The sequence below is a fragment of the Spermophilus citellus genome (assembly GCF_964194105.1).
Source record: "Spermophilus citellus genome assembly, chromosome: 18".
NCBI classification, from domain to species: domain Eukaryota; kingdom Metazoa; phylum Chordata; class Mammalia; order Rodentia; family Sciuridae; genus Spermophilus; species Spermophilus citellus.
In genome coordinates, this window is record NC_138200.1 from 42,715,821 (window position 1) to 42,743,523 (window position 27,703).

A 27,703-nucleotide genomic window follows, 5' to 3' on the forward strand; every position below is an offset into this window, starting at 1 on the left:
CAAGTCCAATATGTTTTAATTTTAACGAAAAAGTAGATAATCTATTTGAAAATTACAAATTCAATTACAATTTTAAGGGGAAAAACCTAATATATATCGACTTTACATAAACAAAAACTGGACTCTGAAGCCCTGACATTTAAAATGTACTTGCCCTCCTTCCTACAGATCTAGCAAGTACAATTGATCTAAAAACAGAAAGGGAGTACGGTTCTCAGGTGCAGTGCCTTGTCTTTAGCCTGTATAGCTCACCAAGGCTGTTTTACATCCTTAGCACCCTGGTTCACCAGGATGTGACCCAAAGCATACCCGCCTAGAGTGTTAGGGAAAACCTTCTGTCCAGAAACTTATTCCCTATTTCCTCCTCTCTATGAAGGAGCTGTCCCCACCCGCATGATTCTGAACAGGGTGTTGATATTGTTGCTTCGAATAGCATCCCGACAAGCAGAGATCACCTGGTTCTTCGGTTTTCCAACTGTATGAGAAGGAATATAAAGTCAGCACATCCCGAGACAATATAAGTGGAATTAGCAAGTAGAGGCCAGTTTTAAAACAACATAAAACTAGGGTAGAGAAGAGTCATATAAACAAATTTTACTAATTTATGCTCCCTAAAACTGTAATCTTGGCGTTTTTTCTTAATGTTAAAAAAGATCCAGTGTTTAAAACATTGATAAAATATGAAGATGAATCTGCTAACAATATTAAGAATAGGTCACAAAACAAACCTAGAGACCATCTCAAATCTACAAAACCCAAAGTAGAAAAGAATCAAAGCTCACGTCCATCCAGTAAGATCATAAAGGTGTCAAAGCACTGGCCCAAAACAGAATTCAGATATAAATCTAGCTGTATTTCTGTTTCCTTTGATTTATTCTATTGTTCTTTTCTAAAATTTTAAGTTGGATACTCAACTCATTAGTTTTCAGTCTCTGTTTCCAATTGGGTCTTCAGGGCTCCATAGTCCTTTGGGGTATAAACACTAGGTCTTTCTTTAGAGGAAGCAGAAAGATCTCAGAAAAGGAGCTGAAGGATTCTTTCCCTTTGGAAGACTAATGTCAAGCAACGGACAGAAGCTCAAGAGATGAGCCGCTGTTGCCCCATTAGGGTATGCTACTCCAGGCCCCAAAATGAGTTATGGAAGCTACCAGCATCTTCAGTGATCCTCACCCAAAAAAGTACAATTACAGTGCTGTGAGAAAAGACTTACCACGCAGACGCCCAGCTCTTTGAATTGCTTGATTTACTGCTTTAAGATTTCCTAATAGTTCAGTGTGATTGTTACAGCGAATTTTATATCCATTTAGCAAGTCTTTATTAAGATCATAGAGTTCCATATAGCGATTCTTCATTGTTTTCCTGTATAAATCAAGATGATTTAACATCACTTGTCTTACTGTGCTGGGCCTAGAAATCCCTATAGGGCTGGGGGTGCAGCTCAGTGACAGAGCCCCAGCCTAGAATGCTTGAGGCCCCAGGATGTGATCCCCAATATCACAGAAAAAGAAACACTTGTCAGTGTCTTAGTTACATTTAAAAAAAGAGAGAATACACATTTTTAGCTGTATTTTAATTAAAATGAGGGAGTTTTTAAAGTTTGCTTTGAAAACATTGAGAAGTTTCCATCAAAATATCCTATTTGTTCCATATAAACAGAAGACAAGTGGTCTTTCTTGGTGATTGGTCCATAGTTGTTCTAGATTTAGAAATTTAAGAACTATTGAGTCCAGAGTGCTGTGAATAGGGTGATGAGCTATATTTCAGGATCCAATTAATATTCATTATTCAAAAGTGACCTATTCTTAATATTGTTAGCAGATTCATCTTCATATTTTATCAATGTTTTAAACACTGACTGGATCTTTTTTAACGTTAAGAAATTATTTTTTATTTTTCCAAGTGAGCTAATGGCACTGGGGTTTTTTTATACATTTCTTTTTAATTTTTTAGTTATAGTTGGACACAATACCTTTATTTTATTTACTTATTTATTTATTTTAATGTGGTGCTGAGGATCAAACCCAGGGCCTTGCACATGTGAGGTGAGTGTTCTAGCTACAACCCCAGCCCCTTTTACACATATTTTTTTAAGGCCTACTGCCTGACATATTTATAACTGAAATTAGACAAGGTCAAGAATTTGTTTCAAAATAATGCAGTGCCTGGGAATGAAAGAGAGTAAGTATAGAGATGAGAAAAGAACAGTGGCCCGGAGCTGGTGCCCACTAAAGCTAGGTGGGTGCTATAAAGGAAATAATTAATTATTCAATCTACTTTTGTATGTTTGAAATTTTCAACTCAATACAATCATTTTAAAAATTATTTACTTCGGAGCAATACTATTTTAATTATTTATCAATAATTCAGGCCTTTCAGGAAAAAAAGCACAAGTAACATCCTGGTTGAACTTTCACCTCTAAAATAGATGCATAAGCTTCACCTATTACTCATTTTCTACTGAATTTGCTTCAATATATTTCACTGTGAAGATGAATTTTGCACCTTAGCAAGAGAGAGGCTAAACATGCATTTGTCATTGTTTTTTTTAACTTTGTAATTGTACAATGTTACATATTCAGAAAAATTCAGAGAACAAGTGCTTGTTAAGGAGGTCAAGAAACAGGATGTTGCCAGCATCCCAGAAGCTTCCCAACTTGTTCTTTGTAAACAGTTTCTCCTCCCTAGAAGAAAATACTGTATTATATTCCTCCTCTCTCCCTTTATGCTTTTGCAGTGCTGGGGATTAACCCCAGGGACCTCATGGCATGCCACGCAAGCGCTCTACCTTTGAGTTGCATCCCAAGTCCCTCATTATGGTCTTATCATCTACGTATGCTTCCTGGGAAATATAGTTTAGTTTTGTCCTTTTCCAAATGATATAAATGGATGCACCGGGCATGATGGTGCCACCTGTAATCCCTGTGACTCAGAATAATGAGCAGGAGGATCATTAAGTTCAAGACCAGCCTCAGTAGCTTTGTAAGACCCTGTCTTAAAAACTTTTCAAAATTTTAAAAAGGGTTGCCGATGCAGCTCAGTGGCAGAATTGCCCCTGGGTTCAATCCCCAGTATGCCCTGCCAAAAAATCAGCATTCTGTACATGTTCTTTAAGCCTCTTTCAGTATCCAGTATGTGGGATCTGAGCATGCTCTGTGCCAGGGACACTCACCCACTCTCGCTGCTCCACTGTATGAATATACCACATTTATCCATTACACTGCCGAGGCTAGTTCGGACTGTTCCCACTTTGGGATTTGCTGTGGTTGGGATGTAATCTGTGTCCCTAAAAGGTCTGTGCTGGAAGCTTGGCGCCCAGTGTGGCGATGTTAATAGCTGGTAGGACCTTTATTAAGTGAGGCCTAGTACAAGGTCATTAGTGGTGCTGTCCTCAGTCAGAAAGGACTAGGTGGTTTTCGTGGAACCCTGGTTAGCTCTCTCATGAGGGTTGTTATAGAAGAGCAACACTGGCCCCTCCCTGGTCTCTCTGGCTTCCCCTCTCTCCATGTGATCTCATTCCTGCAGGTACTCCTGGCATGAGGCCGTCTGCCATTAGGTGACACAGCCAGAGAGGTCCTCATCAGAATTACTGCCATACTATTTGGACTTCAGCATCCAAAATTATGAGCTAAATAAACCTCTTTTCTTTATACACTACCCAGCCTCAGGTATTTTTTGGTAGCAATGGAAAACAGACTAATATAGGATTCTTATACCTTTATGAATAGTCTTATATAAATATCCTAGTTTTATATGTGCACAAGTTTCTCTAGGATATATACAAGAAGCAGAATTTCTGGGTCCTAGGGCATACTCATTTTCATCTTTACCAATAATGCCAAGTTATTTTCCAAAGTCACTGTATCAATCGAGGACCCCCTCCCCACCCCAGCATCTGGGAGCTGCTATTCCATTGCTCACATGTTTCATCTTGCAAGGCAAATACCCACATGTTCCTCATCAGACGAGCATCCTCAGCTTGGACCAGCAAACTTCGGATCAGATTGGAATTATCAGCCATGTCAGCACTGAGCTTCTGGTGCACTGAATGATACTCATCCACCTGGAGAACATGAACATCGGGAATTAAAAGGGTCTTGTAAACTTCTTGAAAACTAGACACACTGGGAAGACACTACCCACTACATGCAGAGGCCCTTTTCTTTCCCTGACCACTCATACCATTTTCATATATATTCATAATCGCAATAATACTTCCTATCATTCATCTCCTCTTCAACAAAATAATTAGTCTCTGTGGCCTCCATATGACACTGCAGGGGGGCTCTGACTGTGTTTCAGCACTGAGGCCTAGCAACACACAGAGAGACATTTAAGGGATTTGAGGTGAGAATGGTTTTATACTTTGGGGACAATCACAATCCTCCTTGGTTTGCTCTTGGGTTTTTGGAAAGCAATAAACTGAAGACCAAAGAAGATATAACCAGATAAGATGAAGAGCTAGCAAAGGAAGATGTTAATATGATGTATATTTTTAAAAGTGTCCCCCTAAACAAAGAAAGAAAATAGGGTGGTCAAGAGATAACCTACTCTTATAAAAGAAATCCTTTAAAGTCTCCAATACTAATACTAGTTCAATTTTTTTACAACAATTATTTAGAACATGATTATCACGTAAGTACATCTGTGGCCTCATTCATTAACCGAAACATTCCAAACTAGGAGAGACCACAGTCTCACAGATGCAGCCACCAGGCACCCTCACCTTAACCAGCACCTTTCGTAACTCTTCAAAGTAGACAGGAAAATCTGCTTCTACCTGAAGGTCTTCAACAGCAAAAAATGAAGCCATCGACTGGATAATATCACCAGCCAAGTCAATATCATCAGTATTTACTGTGATCTATCCAGGAAAAAAACAGGCCAGGTTAGCATCCTCAGACAACAGGCAAACTTGGCTGAATCAGTACATAAATTTCTCCATAGTTAACACAATTTCTGAGCATATATTTATATGTAGCAATGAATGAGATAAGGGTTATTAATCCTTTAGGAAATTATAAACATTTTTTATTCCCTGTGGGTAGTTAAAAAGTCAATCCTCTAGCCTTATAAAATAAGTGATAAGACTATTCAAAGACTGAAAAAATGCTTTTATGAACATCTGTAATCCCAACCCTACCCAAAATGTACATGAAAGGGGTGAAGGAAAGGAAAGAGGGAGACAGAACCACTCTTCTAGATTATACCCCAGGGTCTACAACGGTAATACTAACAGACTATGTTACAACACTTGGTTTTTGGCACTGAAATCATCCGCCTCACTTTGCACCAAGTGGTTAAACAGCACATGAGAAATCTATGAACGACCTTGACATTAAACAGTACCTCTCCACTAGGTTTTATTTTTATGTAGAGATGGCCGCCATTTCGTAATGATGTGAAACATACTTGAAATGGAGCATTCTGAATGTTAGTGTCTTCTGGTAACAGAAAGTTCTGGTTGAGCCATATAGCAATCTAAAAAATAGCAGAATGAAACAAACTTCATTTTTTTAAAGTACAGTCATTACAGAAGGAAGATTTCTCCCTCAGTTTAAATACCTCATCCTCACCAAGAGAACACTGATCACACTCCCTTTTCCCTCCTTATACACATTTTACTTTTTTTTTTTTTTAATTGAACCCAGGGGCACTTAACCACTGAACCATATCCCCAGCCCTTTTTTATATTTTATTTAGATGCAGGGTGTCAATGAGTTGCTTAGTGCCTTGCTTTTGTTAGGCTGGCTTTGAACTCATAATCCTCCTGCCTCAGCCTCCTGAGCTGCTGGGATAGACAGGCCCCACCACTCCCGGCTCTCACACATATTCTTAAGTAACATTCATGATTATGTCTGACCCCCAGAAGACATGATTTTACAGTATTCTCTACTTAGACAAAATCTTAAATGCAACGTACAAATGACAGAAGTACAGTGTTAATTCTGTTTATACAACACCTCTTTTGGGGGTGTATCCTGGACAATGTAATCAGCTTAAAACTATTCCATTCTATTATTTTTTTTAAACTAATGATGAGATCTTTCTTTTTTTAAATATTTATTTTTTTAGTTGTAGTTGGACACAATATCTTTATTTTATTTATTTATTTTTATGTGGTGCTGAGGATTGAACCCAGGACTTCACACATACTAGGTAAGCGCTCTGCCCCTGAGCCACAATCCCAACCCTCCACTCTATTCTTAAAAAAAAAAAAAAAAAAAAAAAAAAAAAAATTCAAGTGAAGAATATACACGCACACAACACAAACACAGGACACTTGCACGTGAGGAGTTTTAGTGTTAAGAATATTTTACAATGGCTTACAACACAGATTCCATGTTAGAATCCCTTGATGCCTTTGGAAGAGTCCACCTATGGAGTTTCTGATTCCACAGGCAATACAGGAGCCTGAGAATCCATGTAATTAAAAAGCCTCACCAAGAATTCTGAGACCTGGCCACAGTTGAAGTCTGTTTATTAGTCCTTTCAACTTAATAAGGCATCGCCATACCACTCATGTATCCTCGGGGGCCTTAGTGGTAGACAACACACCTTCACTTACAGATAAGGAACTTGAGGCTCAGGCTGGTGAGGGGAACTTCCCAAGATTATTTAAAATTTAATTAAGGTAGTATTTAAGGGCTGGGGCTATAGCTCAGTTGGTAGAGTGCTTGTCTCACGTGCACAAGGCCCTGGGTTCAATCCCCAGCCCCACATAAAAGGAAAAAAAAAAAAAGGTAGCACTTAAACCCCAAACAATGCTCCCAACTCCATGTCCCACTCTCCATCTTTTGTTGTTGTTTGTTTGTTTTGTGTGTTTGAAGAGACTGGGCCCTGGCTGGCCCTGAATTCCTAGGCTCAAGTTATCCTCCTGCCTCAGCCTCCCCTAGCGAGGACTACAGGTGCGCACCAGGACACCCAGCTTCTCTCTTTGCATCTTGATGTAAGTTCCTCTCAAAATACTAAGTCAAGACAAACACACTGGGGCTGGGGTTGTGACTCAGCAGTAGAGCAATTGCCTAGCTTGCCTAGCACGTGTGAGGCCCTGGGTTCAATTCTCAGCACCACATATAAATAAATAAATAAAATAAAGGTATTGTGTCAACTACCACTAAAAAATATTTTAAAAAAGGACATACACACTAAGACCATAACAAAAGAAAGAGAGAAATTAAGAACTGGTAAGAATTCATTTGTAATTAAGGATTATGCAAATAATGTATTTTTTTCAAAGTGAAAGAAGATACTTCAGCAATATTTTTATTACATGTTACAAGCCAAATCACATACATAATTCTTTTTTTTAATATTTATTTTTTAGGTGTAGATGGACATAACACAATGCCTTTATTTTTATGTGGTCCTGAGGATCAAACCTGGTCCCGCCCGTGCTAGGCGAGAGCTCTACCGCTGAGCCACAATCCCAGCCTCCACACTACATAATTCTTTCAAATAATGTTTGCTGTTACCAACATAATTCATATAATTTCCCCCTTTCTACAAAGTAACATCTAAAGGACTCCAATTTGAAGAAAAGCATAAGTTACTTACCCTCTGTGCCCGTTCGGCAATGATAAAGTTAACATAGCTGACAGGTTCACTGGCGTTGTGTGGGCTGGTCAGTGCGTACATAGAGAATCGGGGGAGCTGTCTTGTCAATTCAAATACATGGAACTGGGTGCTATGGCCAAGCAAAGGGACACAAGAGAAGTGTTGAGTGGAGTGTTATTTCAAAGCACAAGGTCCAGAAAATAAGGTGACCACTTTACTGAGCCACATACCTACTCAGCCCCAAATAAATATATTTATAAAATGTTAGGGGTTGGAGACATAGCTCAGGGGTAGAGTGTTTGCCTAGCATGCATGAGGCCCTGGGTTTGATTCTCAGCACTTTCCTAATTTGGAAAGATTTCAAATTAGGGAAATAAAAGGTTGTGGGAAACACTAACTGGGAGTTGGAACCACCAAATGTCTTCTCTGCCCCAGAGGATGCCTGCACAATGGAAAACTTTGCCCTCCTCTAAGTGACTTGTAAAGGGTCACCTGCTTCTGTAACCCACAAAGGTTTTCAAGTGCAGATCCACCGGGACATCCTTGGGAGGTGAAACTGGGACACGGATGGAGCTGGAAAGGTTGTGAACGCTGGGATGTACCACGTGGCTTTCACCTACAAAAATTCCCTCGGCAAAAATCAACACTGCCCGGATGATAGTGTCTGCAGGGAAGAGAAGAAACAGCAGCTCCAGCCCTGCTCCGCGACGGCACCAGCACCTGGCAGCCCACTGCAAACACCGGCTCACCATTTGAAGTAGAGATGCACAACTCCACGTGAGCAGCTTGCTTCTCAGTCCCCAGCTTGACGGAGAGCGCAGTGTGGAGCTTGGTGTTGGCCGGGATTATGCCTCTTTGCCCATCGCCCTCATTCAGTGGACTGCTCAGTTCAGCCTAGGAAACACCCACCCACCAAACCTGTCACTAAAACAGTGAACTAATGTCGATTTTAAATAATGTGGCTGATTGGTTTCAAAGTACAGACTCCCCATCATCTACTCCTGAGTCAGAGGGACGAGAGAACTCATCTCAGGAGTGTGCCTCTGCCCAACCTGGCCCTGTGGGAAACACCCATCCCTTCGCCCTTTCTGTCGTTATGGTTCCCTGCATCTCACTGTTCCTTTTACATGCTTTTCATGTTCTTTAAAATGACAGTGGTAGAGCACATGTCAGCATGTACAAAGCCCTAACATTTTATAACCCCCAGCAGCCCAAAAAAAAAACCTCACTTGATAGGCCAAATTCCAACCAGTAACATATGACAGGATAAACTAAAGCCCACTCCTGCTCATCTCCTGCCAGGCTGGTGGACACACACACTCGTATTTTTTAGTTATCAATTTATGTATAGTTTTTAAAAAATGATAAAAGAGACACTCTATACATATTGTTTTTGCTTTTTTTCTACTTAATAACACCCAAATACCCTTCCATATCAGTCCAGATATATTGACTTCATTTTTTGAGCAGCTATTAATTCCCCAGCACGTACTCCCTGTCACTGATAAACTGTTAAGTTCCTTCCAGCTATTCACCTGACAAATGTTTCTACAGATCACCTGCCTGAAAGTGGAATTTCTAGATCAACAGATGCATGGCCTTGTCACTCTGGCGCTGGCAGAGAGGCTAACGCATCCTGCACTTCTGCAGACAGGCAGGAGGAGGCCCGCACCCTGGCCAGCCCTGACCCGGTCCTTCTCCTCACCTGCCAATCCTCGGGGTCAGTCTCGGCATTTCAGATTCTGCCTCCCCTCCCAGCAGTCCCTACCTTGGCGTTTTCCTCGTAGTTACGGAGTTCTAGCAACAGATTCTGCTTTTTTTGACTCAGCTCTCGGATCAGGTCCTGCTCCACACTGGTGTCCATGAGGTTTCCCCTCATCTCAGTGGTGCCTGGCAAGTAGCCCCGGACTGAAGAGAGGGAAAAACACTCACTGGACGGAGGACCACCCCAGGTACAGCCATATCTACTTTTAGGTCATCAGTTAGTTGCTCTTAAAAACCAAAAACTGAAATTCTCATCTTCCCAACTGATGTGGACTTATTAAAACTCAGCATAAATACTTTAGAGTAGAATTTCCTGGCATTTGACCCAACCAAATTGAAAAAGTGACTTTTCAAGAATTTTTCCCAACTCAATTTACTTTCCCCTTCCACTGAGCAGCAGATTAACTGTACATGGCCATCCATCCGGTAATCCGCCTCGACCACACCAGCAATGGCAGAAGAGAAGTTGTCTTTAAAGATGACCTCCCCAGTTCGGTCACTTCGAGCATCAACCTAAAAATAAAACAGGAACTTAAAGTCACTTATGCCACAGTTTGAAAATACCACCATCAGCAGCACAAGGTTTTGAAATAAAACCCAGCTTTAGAGGTCATTCAGTCAAGCAGTCTTTAAAGTGTTCCACGAAGTCTGTGACTTCTCCGTGACTGCTTCTCCTTGTGTCTTAGCCATTCTGTGCTTGGTCTCATGTGAAGATCAATAACCAGACTCGAGGGAAAGAAGAGCACTGAGACCTCCCGGGGTCCTAAGGAGGCCAGAAAGAACTCGCACGCGTAAAGCACTTGAACAGGGCCTGCCACATAGGTCCAGGGCACATGTCAGCTCTCTATAAAAATCCTACCTTCCTGAAATCCAAGAATACCAAATATCATTGTATCTGAAGTGTAAACACCAAGCGAGGCCAGTTCCCCACCATACCACCCAGTCCCCCTCCCATACCACCTTCTGCAACGACCTTGTGAAGTGTACTCTTCCACACAAACTGCCCAGACTCAGTACTCCTATCCTCATTGTTTCTCTTCCTCCCAGGAATAAATCAAATAAATCACTGACTGATCAGAAGCAAAGGCATCTAAAGAACAATCATAGATGCTCACTCAAAATGATGATTTAAGCCCAGGTAAGGACACGGGTGTCATAAACAAAAGGCTAGCTACGGAATATCTGGCAGAGCAACCAGTGTCATTTCAATGACACTGCCATTCACTATTTTGTCTTTTCGTATACATTCTTCTAGGGAAAACTTTGCAACCAAAAAATTATTTAGGTCACAGACTACTCCTTGTCCAGGGTATATATGCATGTAACTTCTTTTTCTTTTCTTTTTTTTTGTGGTACCTGGAATTGAACCCAGGGACTTGTACACATGCTAGGCAAGTGACACATGCTAAGTGCTCTACCACTGAACTACACCCACAGTCCTTCGTACTGTATTTTGAGACAGAGTCTAATTAAGTTTCTGAAGCTGACTTCAAACTTGTGAACCTCCTGCCTCAGCCTCCCAAAGAGCTGGGATCATATGTGTGAGCCACTGTGTCCAGCTTATTTGTGTCATTTCTAACAACATCAGGTAAGCCTGAAGATTATGATGACCAAAGCTGGTGAAGGAAGGAATGCTGGTGTTTTACCAAAGCTCTGAGCATATTAAAATACCCCTCTAACTGGGGCTGAACTGAACTTCTTCCCTGTGAAAGCCTAGCTATCGAATAGCCTTAGCACTGCATCGCCATATTACTAAGTTTGCAGCTGAGAAGGACTACAAATAAGTCCTTCTGTGGACAGTCACTTCTTTTGCTTATCCAACAGGGAAGTTTTGTCCTGCAGGAGAGGACAGACCTCCAACTCAACAAACAACCTACTAAAGACAAAGTTAACAGGCCAGTAGTATTTTTTTTAGTATTTCTACTCCTACATTCACAAGTTGCATCTGTTTATTTGCCTTTTCAAGACTATTTGTGTTAAGTGTAGATAATCAGTTTTTCCACTTATATAATGATTTCATAATTTTCTTATCTTTTTTTATGCTTTGGAACAGATTATATAACAAAAAAATCCTTAAAATTTTGAAAGAATTAAACTATGAAACTCTAGGTCCAAAGTGTAATTAGAAGTAACTTTTAATAATTTCTCAAGTAGTTTTGTAATTCTTGAATCAATCATAATTTATATTCTCCCAGAATATAGTACTTTCCTATGGTTTTAATGTTTGTGTCTCCCCAAAATTTGCCTGCCCTCACGCCTGGGATCAGTACTCTCATTCTCATGAGAGTCCTTGAAAGATCTCCACCCCTTCCACCACGTGAGGCCACAGTAAGAAGAAAACCAACCGTGAGGAAGCAGCCCTCCCAGACCACAGATCTGCCACTCCCTGACCTTGGACTCCCAACCTCCAGAGCTCTGTGAAATAGACTTCGGCTTTTTACGAGCCACCCAGTCTGTAGTATTTTGTTAAAAGTAGTATTTTGTTAAAACAGCCCACATAAATTAAGACATCCATTTTGTGGACTTTTACTTCTTAATAAACAATGACACAGCCTTCACTTATGATTTTGAATACCCACACCAAGGACAAGCCCAAAAAGAAGAGCAGGAACAGTCTAATAACTTTTTAGAACCTGTTCATTATGTAACACCACAGAAAGACTGGAGGTGCTGGCCCAAAGTAAAGAAAAAGAAAGACAAAAGACGGAACTAGCTGATCCCCTCCAGGCAGCCCAACACTGACAGAGAAGAAAGCAAGGGCACAGTATCCATGGAGACCTGGCAGCTCCTGAGACAGTTTCTGACAATCTGGACTTGCCAAAAGACTAAGAAATTCTGATCTGAGTTTAAAAAGGAAAGAAAGAAAAAGGGGTTTTACTTTGAAGTGATAGCTGGGAAAACAATATGCTAACCTGATTCTTCTCATTAATTCTAAGTTTTCAGTCAGTGTTAAAGATTTATTAGGAAAGAGCTATTCAGACAGTTCATTATTACTATGTGATTAACCCCACCCCCCCAACTGGCCTATACCTACAGGCAACCTGATTGATGGCTTTTCCTTCTTTCAAAGAAGAGATTTAGAAAGAACCCCCCAGGAGATTTTTCTCAAGCAGGGCTTACAAGGCTAAAAGGATAGTCACTATGTAGCAGGAAGAAAAGTGTGGAAAGATTGGGAGGTTAAATCTGAAAACCCAGACAAGGAAGTCAGGGTTGTTTCCGTGTTACAATTCTAGGTCTGCAGCCTTTATCACAACGTTATTACTTAGAACTACACACAAACCGCTAATTTACACTCACCTTCCCATTCGACCAACCGGTTATCAGTTCACACACTCCATCAGAATTAAGGTCAAAAGCATGAATACTCATGGCATGATTTTTGGACTGAAAGGGAATTTCAATAATTAGTACAGAAGTCTCTGATACTGAAATATAAACTGCATGAATAGAAAAAGATGACTTTACTTTTATTCTCCAGTATCGAGCTGTTTTGTCATAAACTCCAACTGTGCCATTGGAAAGGGCATAACCAAATCGACTGCCATACATGGGACACAGAGAGGTGATTATCTGCAAAAAATAACACATAAACCACATCTTTTTGTTAAGGTTCAATTTAATATGAAGTAGTTTTTGAAACTATATGCCACTGGGTGCAGTGGTGCACACCTGTAATCCCAGAGACTCAGGAGGCTGAGGCAGGAGGATCCCAAGTTCAAAGCCAGCCTCAGCAACTTAGTGAGGTCTAAGAAACTAGAAAGACCTTGTCCCAAAAGGAATATATACTTCAAGTACACAAGAACTAGCATATGAGCCAGGTGTGGTAGTGTGCACACCTGTAATCCAAGCTACTTGGGAAGCTAAGGCAAATCACAAGTAGGTGGATATAATACCTTTATTTTATTTTTATGTGGTACTGAGGAATGAACCCAGTGCCTCAGGCATGCTAGGCGAGCGCTCTACCACTGACCCACAACCCCAGCACAAACAGTTACTACTATAGTCTAAATTTTAAAAATAATTCTAATCTACAATTGACTAATTTTTACATTTATACTTTTCTTTCTATGACATAATTGTTTGCTTGCAGTAAAATAAAGTATAATCCTTTCAAAACTGAAAATCTGAGTAAGTGGGTTTGTATAGTATGTAACAATATACAGAATGTATATATTATACAGAAATAGTTACAGGACTACAACAAGGATTTAACATCCTTAAAAGGATAAAATTTTAGATACTAAACAAAATTATACTTTCAAGTTAAATCCAAAAACTAATGATATCTATGATCCTGCAGATCTATTTTCTAATTCTGGCCCTAATACAATAGATATTAAGAAATAAGTTGTATAAAGCAGAGAATAGTTATGTAATTTCCTTTACACCTACAGCTTTTCTACAAAACCACCTACTCCACTTAACTCTGAATACGAAGTACTGTGTAGGAATCCAGAATTATTTAGCTCAAGGCATTCTCCTGGCAATACTCAGCTCTGTTCAACTGCCAAATGAATCATGATTTTGCTGATCTGGGAAAAGATATTTGAACGGCAAGCAAAACCAAACCAAGAGGAGAGGAAATTGGCTATGCAGATGAACAATTTTATAAAGTCCATATTTTCATAAATTCAGCCCCAGATTGCATAGATCCTTTAGTATTTCTTTAGTTCATTTGCCTCTTTCTTTTGTGGACTTGAGGAGCAACAAGTTCCTGCTAATCTCTAGCTCTATTTCAACGTCTCCTCTCCTTGAAAAGTGTTTCAGAGAATTACACTCTCCTCACATCCAGTATTGACAAACAACAGAAATCTAAAGAAAGCAAAACTGAATGACTTCTACCAATGGGAAAAGATTTACTGTAAATTAGAATGAAAGAGATACAAAAATGGAGGATACAGCACCTTCAGGCCAGTGACTCTCTAGCTGTTTGGGGTGGTTCTAGGGGGTGGGAGGTTATGAGTCCATTCAAGAGCCTAATGAACAGTAAGGACCCTCCTTCTGGAAAAGCACATATTTATACCACAGGACCCTTGCACAGACACACCTGTCCACACCACTACTGTAGCACTAATTTCTCTCCTTCGTTTCTTCTCTATCCATAGCTATCAGTTTACATTTTAATAACTGTGATTATATAAAGCATATAGTATGATTAAATAAGTTTTTATCCTAAAACCCTCTGGACTGTAAAAAGATGCCCTGGCACCCTCATCTGATGTTAGGTTTGTTGCTTGATCTGCCCAAGGCTAAGGTGGTACTTCTTACCTCTGTTTCTGTCATTTCTGCCACAATCTCATCTTCTTTAAAAACTCGGATATCAAAATCCTCAGATCCAACAAGAAGCTAAAGTGAAGGGAAACCATATACATTTAGTTCAGGAAATGAACACAGCAAAATTCCCATAAATAAAACAAAGATTTCATATTACTTTGCTGCTACCACCACCCAAGAGTCCCAATCCTCCAATAATCTAATGCTCAAGAAGATCCTCTCTAATGGCAGGGTTGAGGGTCAACAGACTCAGTGAAGAAAAAGTAGCTACTCTACATTTTATCTTCCCATGTGGGAGGCACATCTTGCCAGACATGTTCTTTTGCCCTGTACTTCAGAATGTTCCCTAGTTCAGCAACCTTCCCTGCTTGCAGAGGGAGACCCTGTTTCAAACACAAGAGCCAAGTGTCCATGGACAGGAGGACTAAGTTAGTGCCAAAAATAGCGCTTCACATGCGCAGACTGCTCGAGAAGCTAATTTTGAGTAATTATTAGAATAATTTAAAAAGCTAAGAAACAATCTCTAAAACTTTTATATTACTGAAAAAGTGGGCCAAAATTGAAAACTAATTATTAATATGATTTCAGAATATCAGAAGCAATTTATAAGATTTTAAATATGACAGATTCCCCTCTAACTGTTCTGCCTTCTCTCTCCTGTGTTTTTAAAACTTCCTTGATCGATTGCCATGACCTCTGTATTAGATGTACTGTTCAATCTAGTTGACAAGTGATTTATTGTTCAAAAGAGAGGAAAAAGACCAATGAGGCCAGTAAGTTCATCATTTAGGTAACAGAGCTCCAAAATCAGGCATGAAAAACTAAGACTTCTCTCCACACTAATGTCACCGTCAGGGGCAACTTATTTAGCTCAACATACAAAGTATCATCTTCTCCCTCACATACCTCTTTCTTTCCATCACCATCAAAGTCACACAAGGCCAAGGAATGAACATTGTCTCCAGTAACCTAAAAATGAAAACAAAAATCATTAAATCATCTTTATTAAAGATTCAATCAAAATATACTAGCAATATGAAGGGGAGGATTATACAAACCACCCTTTTTTAACGTTTGTGAAACATTACAAATTTTGTTGTATTTTATGTTTTATTATTTAATACAGTCAATGGTTACATAAAATTAAAAGTAAAAATGCCAAAAAGAATGTTTAGTTCTTCATACCGTCCAAAAGAGATCATTTCCTTCATGGTCAAAACCCTGCAGAGCACAATTTCCACCAATAATGGCAAGAGGAGAGGAAATATCTCCCAATGTCCCCAGTACAATGGCATTTGCCCCATCTGCTACCTAAGAAGACAAGACACATAATCTCAAATACAGTAATGTGCAGGCACATTGGAGATAACATACACCTGTGTTTTTACTCAAATATTCAAATTCCTTTGTCATTATTTGGGAGAATCCACATGGTCTCCTGACTGGGCAGCCACTGTGGCTTCTGCAAGGATGAGCAGAGAGCCAGGGTCAATTCAGAGCCCTGCTCTCATACCATAAGACACTACAATAATCCAGGGCTCCCCAGGATCACCAAGTTCTAGAGCACAAATTCTCTAGAGGACCAATGCTTTTAAACATCCAAATTTTGTAATTCAGTTTACCATTTTGGATGGAAATATTTTTAATACTATTGCCCAATTCTCTTTCTAGTAGTCTTTCTCATTTTAAAGTTACTAGAAAGTATAAATAATAATAAAAAATAAACCCCTCTAGTCCAACTCTCCAGAATTCTTGAATATACTACATAAACATATCTTATCTATGGAAGAATCAAAGACAACTTTGTAAATACTGTTTATTACACAGGAAAATAATCCTTACTTATGTTAAAAATAAGTAGAAAAAACATAAAGAAGAGACTGGTTATAAAGAAAGACATCATAAGAAATTAAAACTGTAAAATGGCAAGTTAGCAAAGGGGGAAAAAGTTAAAAGGTAAGCAATGAGTTAAAAAAAATTAACTGTAACATATAAGATTTATAATTAAATGATTTATATTTAAAAGATTTATATTTAAAGTTTTGTTTGTTAACAAAAGACAAATAAGAAAATAGTAAACATCTAAGTAAAAAAAAAAGAAATTCACTAGAAAAAAATACTAATAATATTTACTAATGAACATGAAAAATGTTCACTCACAATATATCCTTTTTCGATTTCTTTGACTTTTTGGATGAAATGATGAAAAAGAACAATAATATCCATTGTTGATCTGTCTACACAGTTTTTCCCCAAGGGATTTTAAAATAATTACTGTATGATACAATTTGAGCAAAATAAACCCTACTGACAAAAGGAACAAGAAAATAAAAACCTGCAAACTCTTTGTAAAAAAAAAATATATATCCATTGTTGATTAGAATATATTAGAATATATATAATATCATATATATTAACATAAATATATATTATATATTAGAATATATTAAAATACATATTCTTATATTCTAAGGGCAGGGTAGAAAAATAGTAGCCTTTCTAGAAAGTAATTTAACAATCTCTATCAAAAAATCTCATTAAAAAAGGTTTTTAACTCAGCAATTGTGTTTCTTCTTTTTTTTTTCATTTAAATTTTTAATTTGTTCTGATTCTTCAACTATAAGCTGAGTCCTTGTGATAATAATTTTAGGCATCAACATACGTAGGCTACAGTTTCCAGATATTTGGTTAGACAGTATTCCAGATATTGCTGCATTTTTTTAGAGGAGATTAACATATAAATCAGTAGAGTGAATAAAGCTGGTCACTCTCCCTAATGGGGGCGGGCCTCCTCCATTCAACTGAAAGACTAGTAGAAAAAAGGCTGACCTCCTCCAAGAAAGGAAGGATTCTGCCCTCGGACTGCCTTCAGACTTGGGCTTCAACATCTACTCTTTTCTGGATCTCTAGCCTGCTGGCCCACTCTGCAGATTTTGGACTTGCCAGCCTCCACAGTCAGGTAAACCAATGGACAACTCTTGTAGGTATGTTGAGTCAAAGAAGCCAGAGACCAGAGTACATTCAACATGATTCCATGTGTATGAAGTTCAGAACAGGAAAGTCTAAGCCAGTGAATGTCTATGAGGAACAGGAATTGGCTGGAATAAGATACAACAATATCTTCTAAGTGACAGAAATGTTCTACATTTTTATCAGGGATATTGGTTACAGGGATCAAAATTCATTGAACTTAAGGATTATGCATTTCACTATATCTACACCTTACCTCCTTAAAAAATATAAAAAAAGGCATTTGCATTTCTAGGAACTTATCCTTAGGAAATAATCAGAAAAGTGACAATATATATGCTTATCTTAGTAATATTTATAACAGATAAACAATGAAAATAACATAAATGTTCAGTAATAAATTTCAGGTAAAATAAATTATATATGTTAACATAATGAAATACTATAGAATCAAAAAGAATGATATATAGACCTACAGTAATCAAAAAGAATGATATATAGACCTACAGTAATCAAAAAGAATGATATATAAACCTACAGTAATCAAAAAGAATGATATATAGACCTTATGGTATTAGATGTTCCTAATAATTTGTAAAAGAAAAGACTACACGTGATAGCCAGGAATTGGCATGCCCATTAACTGTGGCATATACATACAATGAAAAATTATTCTGCCATAAAAAGGAATGAAGTACTGTTAGATGTTACAACATGTATCAACCTGGAAAACAACATACTAAGAAAAAGAGGCCAGTCTCAAAAGACCACATCTTATGATTCTATATTTATGAAATATGTAGAATACATAAATTTCCAGAGTCAGAAAACATTACTGGTTGCCTAAGGTTAGCAAGTCAAAGGAAAATGGGAGTTCCTACTAATGGGTATGGGGTTTGTTTCTTTTGGAAGTAATAAAAAATGTTTAAAATTGCTGGGCATGGTAGCACACATGTGTAATTTCATCTACTCAGGAGTCTGAGGCAGGAGGATTGTTAAGTTCAAGGCCAGCCTGACTGACTGAGCAAGACCCTGTCTCAAAATAAAATTTAAAAAAGAGGTTAATAAGCCGGGGTTGTGGCTCAGCAGTAGGGCACTCACCTAATTGTGCGAGGCACTGTGTTCAATCCTCAGCACCACATAAAAATAAATAACATAAAGGTATTGTGTATAACTACAAGTAAAAAAACAAAAAAAAATTAAAGCTATAAAAAAGGGGTTAGGATCTAGTACAGTGTCTACCACTTGCTTAGCATGTGCAAGGCCTGGGTTGAATCACCAGATGAAAACTGATTGTGGTGATGGATGTTAAACTCAGAATAAACTAAAAACCAATTAATTATACCTATTAAGTAGGAAAACTATCTGGTGAGTGAATTATATTTTAATAAAGCTATTATAGGAAAAATAAAGTAAAAGGTTGCATGTATATAGTATGATCGCATACTTACATATACTAAACAAAAATACCTGGATAAACAAAGAACTAAATGTTACTTCTAAGTCAATAAACTATGGGGATTTTTTTTCCTTTTTGTTTCCCTATACTTCCTATAACAAATATGAGTTAATTTGGGTACTGAAGTAGTAGCAGCCTGTAGATGGCAGACTACAGTCAGGGTTTCTCCTACAAACTACTGTACTAAACTGCAATGCAAGGCCACCAGGAGACCTGCTTGCTGGCTTCCACTCCTGGCTGAATTCTCAATAGGTATTGATAGATGGTGCTGTCACAGATGAACCTCTAGAGACCAGGTGAGTGTCACCAAGTGATTCCAACCATGACCAAATAAGTTCCAAGTACAGAAAGATGTGAGTGGAAAACTCCCTGTGTTGTTTAACTCCACTATAACAGCCACAAAATAAGCAAACCAAAATAAACACGTGATCTCCTTCAAGCATAAAAACTGTTGGGCATTGGGTAATGGAATTCTATGGTTATAAAGGGTATACTTGCCTCTTTGTAGAACAAATCTGAATTATTATAGACATCATAAGCCAAAAGATTCGTCTGTGTCCCCACCAAAAGGACATCGCAGTCAAGCTCAGGGTTCAGCTTTCCTGCAGTCAGGCAGCTGACCGCCTGGTTAATGTTGAGAAGAGAAACATCAGACTCCAGGGGGCTCTGGAGGACTCTGGATGAACTGAAATGCTGGCTCCGTGTATGAGGATTGTGAATAAAAACCTAAACAAAAACAGTTAATTACATTCCCTTAAAATATAAAAAAAATAGGTTATTAACAGATATCACCATTAACAACAAGTCACTTTTATCTCCCACAAAACTTAAGATGCTCTGCAATGGAGGAAGGATAGCATCTTCAACAAATGGTGTTGGGAAAACTGGATATCCATATGCAACAAAATGAAACTGAATCCCCTCCTCTCTCCATGCACAAAAGTTAACTCAAAATGGACCAAGGAGCTTGATATCAAATCAGAGACTCTGCGTCTGATAGAAGAAAAAGTTGGCTCCGATCTACATATTGTGGGGTCGGGCTCCAAATTCCTTAATAGGACACCCATAGCACAAGAGTTAATAACAAGAATCAACAAATGGGACTTACTTAAACTAAAAAGTTTTTTCTCAGCAAGAGAAACAATAAGAGAGGTAAATAGGGAGCCTACATCCTGGGAACAAATTTTTACTCCTCACACTTCAGATAGAGCCCTAATATCCAGAGTATACAAAGAACTCAAAAAATTAGACAATAAGATAACAAATAACCCAATCAACAAATGGGCCAAGGACCTGAACAGACACTTCTCAGAGGAGGACATACAATCAATCAACAAGTACATGAAAAAATGCCCACCATCTCTAGCAGTCAGAGAAATGCAAATCAAAACCACCCTAAGATACCATCTCACTCCAGTAAGATTGACAGCCACTATGAAGTCAAACAACAATGAGTGCTGGCGAGGATGTGGAGAAAAGGGTACACTTGTACATTGCTGGTGGGACTGCAAATTGGTGCGGCCAATTTGGAAAGCAGTTTGGAGATTCCTGGGAAAGCTGGGAATGGAACCACCATTTGACCCTGCTATTGCCCTTCTCGGACTATTCCCTGAAGACCTTAAAAGAGCATGCTACAGGGATACTGCCACATCGATGTTCATAGCAGCACAATTCACAATAGCTAGACTGTGGAACCAACCCAGATGCCCTTCAATAGATGAATGGATAAAAAAAAAAATGTGGCATCTATACACAATGGAGTACTATGCAGCAATAAAAAATGACAAAATCATAGAATTTGCAGGGAAATGGATGGCACTAGAGCAGATTATGCTTAGTGAAGCTAGCCAATCCCTAAAAAACAAATACCAAATGTCTTCTTTGATATAATGAGAGCAACTATGAACAGAGCAGGGAGGAAGAGCAGGAAGAAAAGATTAACATTAAACAGAGACATGAGATGGGAGGGAAAGGGAGAGAAAAGGGAAATTGCATGGAAATGAAGGGAGACCCTCATTGCTATACAAAATTACATATAAGAGGTTGTGAAGGGAATGGGAAAATAAACAAGGAGAGAAATGAATTACAGTAGATGGGGTAGAGAGAGAAAATGGGAGGGGAGGGGAGGGGGGATAGTAGGGGATAGGAAAGGTAGCAGAATACAACAATTACTAATAGGGCATTATGTAAAAGTGAGGATGTGTAACCGACGTGATTCTGCAATCTGCATTTGGGGTAAAATTGGGGGTTCATAACCCACTTCAATCTAATGTATGAAATATGATATGTCAAGAGCTTTGTAATGTTGTGAACAACCAATAAAATAAAATAAAATAAAATAAAATAAAATAACCAAAAAAAAAAAACTTAAGATGCTCACACCCAGTTCTGTGCACGGTAACCCTCAGTCATTATCAACTATGAAATCTGGAGGTTCTTGGCCTTGTGAAGAACACGTGAGGCAAGGCTCGGGCCGCTCACCAGGGCAGGACACCCCAGCACTCACAGACCAGCCTTTCCCCCATCCACACACAGGCAGCTACTTCCAGCTTCAGTAGGATTGTTACACACCCAAAAGATCACAGAAAGCAGAACAGACACTTCTTTTAGTATACTTTGTTCCAAACACCTAATAACTTTACTTTCTAACCTAGTCTAGTAGTTTGAAAATGTTTTATAAACTTAAGCTGTGTCATAGAAATCAAATTTCTTGAAGAGCTTTTCATTGTCTATACTAGTAAGACAGAGAATTAGTTTGTCCAAAGATATTAAACTTGAAAGGTTCAATTTCATAAATATAATCATGTGAGTGACTGTGTAAGTCATTCAACTTCCTTGGGTTTCATCTCTGAAAAGGAGCTTTGGAGTAGAAAAAAATGTATTCTCAGGAGGGGTGAAACTACTCTCAAGATGGGTAACTGGGTTTGAGGTGAAAAGATGTTAAATAATAGAATGTCTTGTCACCAGGCACAGTGGCACACACCTGTAATCTCAGCAACTCAGAAGGCTGAAGTAGGAGGATCACAAGTTCAAGGCTGGCCTCAGCAACTCAGTGAGACCCTGTCTCAAAATAAAAAATAAAAAAAAATAGAGCTAAGTTTGTAGCTCAGTGGTTCAGTGCTTGCTTTGCATGTGTGAGGCACTGGGTTCAATCTTCAGCACCACATAAAAAATAAATAAATAAATACAAAGATTAAAAATAAATAAATAGATAAATAAATAAAAGAACTGGGGATGTGGCTCAGCAATAAAAGTGCTCCTGGGTTCATGTCCCAGTACTAAAACAAAACAAAACAAATCAAAAAACAACTGTGGCCTCCAAAGGGCCACAATACAAAGAGAAACACAGTATGAATGTAGTATTAAAATTTTACTGGAGAAATTTTCAATGTCTAAAAAAGCTACATATGGGGGCTGGGGCTGTACCTCAGTGGTAGAGTGCTTGCCTAGCATGGGTGAGGCACTAGGTTCAATCCTCAGCACCACATAAATAAATAAATAAAATAAAGGTTTTTTTGTTTTGTTTTGTTTTAAAAACTACATGGAGGCCAATACAATAATAGAAAGGATGGAAGCCACTGGACTAGAAATCCCTTGGGCTCTTTCTGGTTATCAAATTCACTAATTTTAAATAAATATTTAATTTCTTAGATATAAATCCAAAGAGTAGTAATTTTAAATTATTACCTATACAAAGTAGCACATTCAACAAAAAATAATTTTCAAAAGAATTGACTAGAAATATGTAGAAAACACATGCAGCTGCTGAACAGTACCTTCGTGTTCTCTTTTGTGTGAGTATGCTTTTGCAAACACTAATTGAATTTGATCCTCACACCAACCCCTAACTTACAGACAAAGTCAGAGGAGAGAAGGTCCTTTCCTGAGATCTCAAGACTCAAGTGACAGGGTGAAAACATGAAGCCTGTCACACTCTAGAACCCAAGCTCTAACTACATCACACTTCCTTTTATAAGAGTTCTGTACTGGGATGCCTCCTTCCTCTAACAATTTACTTAACACTCTTTCGGTTTGTTTTTTACTAATTTCTGATCCCATATTTCTACTATAATACAACCCAACAAGATAACACCAAACAAAACCGAGATAGAATGAAATAAAAATAGAACAACAAAAAATCATTATAGCCTTTCCCCTTTCTTTGCAGTCTTCTATTAGTTAGATCTGCTGAGAAAGAACTTAGGGGACCCACAGTTATTGAGTTTTGTTTTGTTTTGTTTTTTGGTTCTAGGAATTGAATCTAGGGGTGCTTAACCATGGAGCCACATCCTCAGCCCTTTTATATGTTTTATTTGGAGACAGGATCTCCGTGAGTTGCTTGGGGACTTGCTCAGTTACCAAGGCTGGCTTTGAACTTGTAATCCTTCTGCCTCAGCCTCCTAACCCACTGGGGTTACAGGGTTGCCCCACTACTCCTGGCTCCCACATTCATTGTTAACTAGAATGGAAGGAGTGTGATTTTTGCCAAGAGTCAACAAGAATCCCAAGAGTCAGAGTTCTTCCCTGTTCCTCTCTTGCTGTTCTCTGCACACACAAATATGAATGTCCAGGGAGAACTACTTGTCCCTTCAGACAAGGAAAAGCCAAGCTTAGTCATATGACAAATGGATTACTCCCTATTTTGTAGATTCTTAAAGACTGTCTGAAGTTCATAAATCATTTGTTCTAGCTGATGGAAAAGTAAATTGAACTTATCCCGCCCACACCACCAGCTCTATGGTGAGGGAAAATATGTTCCCAGAGGAAAACACTAAGTTCATATTGCAAGGAACCCCTTCTTAAATACCCTTGGCCAAGTGCCATGACATGTGCCTGTAATCCCAGCTACTAGGGAGGCTAAAAAGGAGAATCACAAGTTCAAGGACAGCCCAGATAATGTAGTAAGACTCTGTTTGGGAAAAAAGAAAAACAAGTTTTTCAAAATAAATAAATAAAATATGCTTGCTCAGGCCAAGATATGACAAAGTTCTGTTTCTAGAAATGAAGGCCCTAGTAGTCAGAGTAGGCTTTAGCCTTGCCAGGAATGTTTGTTTTTAAAGACTACATTTACATGTTATGTGAATCATAAGATATCACCAATTATTTTTTAAGTCTCCATATAAAAGATTAGAACTTTCCAGATTTATTTAAAGTTCTAAAAACAAAGTACTCAATTACACAGAGCACGGGATCCTCTGTTGTTTGACATCTTCATAAACAATCCTAGAATCAAATGTCCCTGCCTTCCACTCTAGGTCACAGTTTAATGTGAGGGCTTCCACAGAACCCCTGCCTGGCTCCCTGCTTCCACTCCTACACTCTACACTCCCTGCGTCCCCAGTACATCCTCCACATACCAGTCAGACAGTCAGAATCACTTTACCTAAAACATACAGCAAATCCTATCACCCTCTTTATTGAGACCCTCAGTGGCTTCCCAACACACTCAGTATAAAAACCAAGGTCTTTACAGTGGCCTGCAAGGCTGGCCCTGCTCACCTCAGGGCCTCGGCATTCCTTTCCATCCTGACAACCTCCTTGCATCCTGGAACACACCAAAGCCTTTACACTCGCTACTCCTTCTGCCTGCAAGGCACTTACTCCACATATCCAGAGCTTGTCTCCTCATCTCCTTCAAATCTCTGATCAAATGTTATAAGAGGCCTCACTGACTACCCCATCTAAAATAGCAAGCTCCTACCATCCCCATCCTCCACTTCTTTTCCCTCCCATGAACACACACGCGCACACACACAAGTAATTCTGGTAATAGACTCCAAAGGGATGAAACTTGTCTGTCACATTAACCACTGCACCTGAAAAGCTAAGAACACTGCCAAGCATGATAAGCCTTCAAATTAGGCATTGTACACCTACAGCAGGACTAATGTGAATTTTGTTTGGGGATCCGTTAATGCCTCCCAACAATTAACATCATATATAGACCCTGCACTAAGTGCTTTACTCCTTAATGGAAGGGAATCACTACTCTTTACTTATGTATCCAAAGGTATGTATATCATATGATGTAACAAAACATGTATTTAAAGTTTTTATTTAATGTTGTGAAAGCTATAAATCATTACATAAATGTTAGCTATAAAATGCACACTGGGTCAGAGAACATGCACTATAATCTCATTTCACCAATTTCCAGTTGAGTGGCTTCAGGCGCTGCTTTGAACCTCCCTGAATTATCTAATCAGCAAGGTAGGCATCACAATAAGAAAATAAAAGGTAACAATTAGTGACCACTTCCTATATGACAAGGGTTTTACATGTATTAACTTATCTAATCCTCATGACCCTAAATTACTACAAAGTACCTTGCCAAAGGTCATGAAGCAATTAATGGAGCCAGGATCCACACATCTGTGCTATGCTACTACCCTTAATCTTGTAGCAAAGATGCTGAGGTAATTAATGTAATAAGGCTTTGTACTTGTATTACCCTGTATTTCATGTATTTTGAGCATGCCTCCACCAATACATTGGGCTTTGATCTATACATTGTTTGACATCCTTCTACACTTTAAGCGTTCTTAAAGTAGGAATTCCAATTTCATCCGTGAATCTAGCATAACAGAGGTGTTCAGTTGAAGTCTGATGACTGTTGAATGACCATGTCTCTTGCAGAGTATCTGGCATATATGTAAGCACATAATGCTTAGCTAATATATTATGGGGAAAACTCTGCATGTACCTGGCCAAGGATCAAAAGTGCAATTTGAGGGTTGGAGATACAGCTCAGTAGTACAGGGCCTGCCAATCACGAGAGGCCCTGATTTCCATCTTCAGAACCACACACACACAAAGAGCAACTTGAATTTAATTCAGGGACATCTACAGGCCTTTCTCTTTCTTCTCCTCCCAACCAGTGTGAGAGTGCAAGGAGTTCCAAGCGACAAGCAGAGGCTCCGGGCTGGATTCTAGGGTCAGCTATTACAGCTAATCCTAGCCAAGCCCTTTTCCTTTTGAAGACTTCCCTTCCCTAAGCTCCTTTTTCGTCCAGCCACGCCACCAATGTCCTGACAATCAGAAAACAATCAGAACTCCCTACTCCTCTTGGCAGGATGGACTCCTACACCGCGACTACGACAGGTTGCCAGGCAACCCGGGCCGGGGCGGGGCCGGCGCAAGAGGCGGGCTCTCGGGGATGCGGCCCGCGGAGATCCTGGGGCGCCGGGCCCAGGCTTCAAGCGGGTGGGAGCGGTTACCTTGCCCGCTTGGGTGGCGGCCGCCAGGCACGGGTGAGTCCCGTCGTAGCGCCCTATAGCCACCATGCGGGGGCTGATTTTGTGGCGCAGTTTCAGGGTGAACACGGGCAGCAGCATGATGGTGGCGGCGGCGGCTGCTCTGTAGTGGGCTGGCGCCCGAGGCTGGCGAGGGGCGCGGGGACAAGACCCGCCCAGCCCCCGATGCCTCCGGCCGCAGGCGAAAAGGCCCCAAACCAAGCTCGCACGCCCCGCCGCCGATTCCCGCAGCTACACGCACCCACCCAACTGCTTCTGCGGCTGCGCAGACACCGCCCCGCTCTGAGTGCGGCTGCGCAGGTACCGCCTCACTCCGAGTGCGGCTGCGCGGTGGTTCGCGCCGCGGAGGAGTGGAGCTCTGTTCTCTCCTAAGAGCAGTCACGTCTTTGGCTGCTGTAACTTGCCTGTTTGAGGTTCAACTCCACCCAGGTGTCTGCGGTGGCCGGATCTGAGCCAGTGCATCCCCGCAGGCGTCACCTCCCAGCACAACCAGTCTGTAGCCTGCAGACCCTGGTGGTCTATGACTTTTCAGTTGCTCTTCTAACAGGACATGACAGCATCACTAATGCTTATTGACCATTTTCTAGCTGCCATTATAAGTGCTTTATATGATCATTTCACTTAATCCTACTATAACCTTATGAGGTAGGTACTGTTGTTAGTCCATTTTACAGATGATAAAACTTAAGCATCATTCCTTCCTTCCTCTCCCCCCACCCCCATCCCGGCACTGTCTCGCTCTCCCTCTCTTTTCCAGTATTGAGATTGAACCCATTTTACCACTGAACTACATTGCCTTTTCTATTTATTTATTTATTTAAAGGCAGTGTCTCCCTAAGTGGCTGAGGCTGGCCTCAAACTTGCAATCCTCCTGCCTTGCTCTCCCAAGTCACTGGGATTACTAGTGTGCACCAACTGTGCCTAGAATCACCACCTCTCATTATACGTCTAAATTGGCTCCCTATTTTCAATCAAAGAAAATCCAACCTCTTTAACAGATTACACGAAGATCTCCAAAATATTCTGATCACCTTTTATCTCTACAACCTCATCTTTTGCTTTTTCCCCTCAAACCCTATCCTTTACATGCTGTTTCTAGACTCTCTGCTCACATTGTGTTTTCTATCTGGAATGACTTTCCCCATCCCTTCCATCTTTGAAGGCTTGGGTTGAACATCACCAGGGAATCATGTGGGGGCCTGTCACTGCCATTCTCATATTTAGGAAGTAGCCACACTTTCTGTGTGCCTTCATCAGATCTCCAGCAGTCACATCATTTGTTACATAGAGTGTATTTGAGTTTTTGGAGCACAACTCCAATTAGGATCAGCAAGACTCCCAGAAGGATAGGGAAACCCCCAGACTTTCTGCCAAGCACCAATCCAGGCAGGGGACTTAAAGGTTTTCCTTCAAGGAGAAGGACCCAGAG

The 27,703-nt window shown here is 39.7% G+C and overlaps 1 protein-coding gene across 2 annotated transcripts; it reads right to left on the reverse strand.

The window, feature by feature from the left end:
- BBS2 (Bardet-Biedl syndrome 2) lies at positions 1–26,534 on the reverse strand. 2 transcript variants are annotated; one of them, XM_081273103.1, is made up of 17 exons: positions 26,239–26,534; positions 19,516–19,747; positions 15,778–15,899; positions 15,499–15,561; positions 14,587–14,664; positions 12,784–12,888; positions 12,616–12,702; positions 9,696–9,831; positions 9,323–9,462; positions 8,304–8,448; positions 8,047–8,218; positions 7,555–7,684; positions 5,347–5,478; positions 4,724–4,861; positions 3,948–4,060; positions 1,211–1,359; positions 1–475 (listed from the first exon to the last, which is right to left on the reverse strand). In XM_081273103.1, exons 1-17 carry the CDS (start codon positions 26,353–26,355, stop codon positions 369–371), a joined length of 2,166 nt encoding a protein of 721 aa, XP_081129229.1. In that variant the 5' UTR covers positions 26,356–26,534; the 3' UTR covers positions 1–368. The 2 variants fall into 2 exon arrangements, with proteins under 2 accessions (XP_081129229.1, XP_081129228.1); XM_081273102.1 differs by having other exon boundaries at positions 15,778–15,903; positions 19,520–19,747; positions 26,239–26,533.
- Between the last annotated feature and the right edge of the window lie 1,169 nt (positions 26,535–27,703).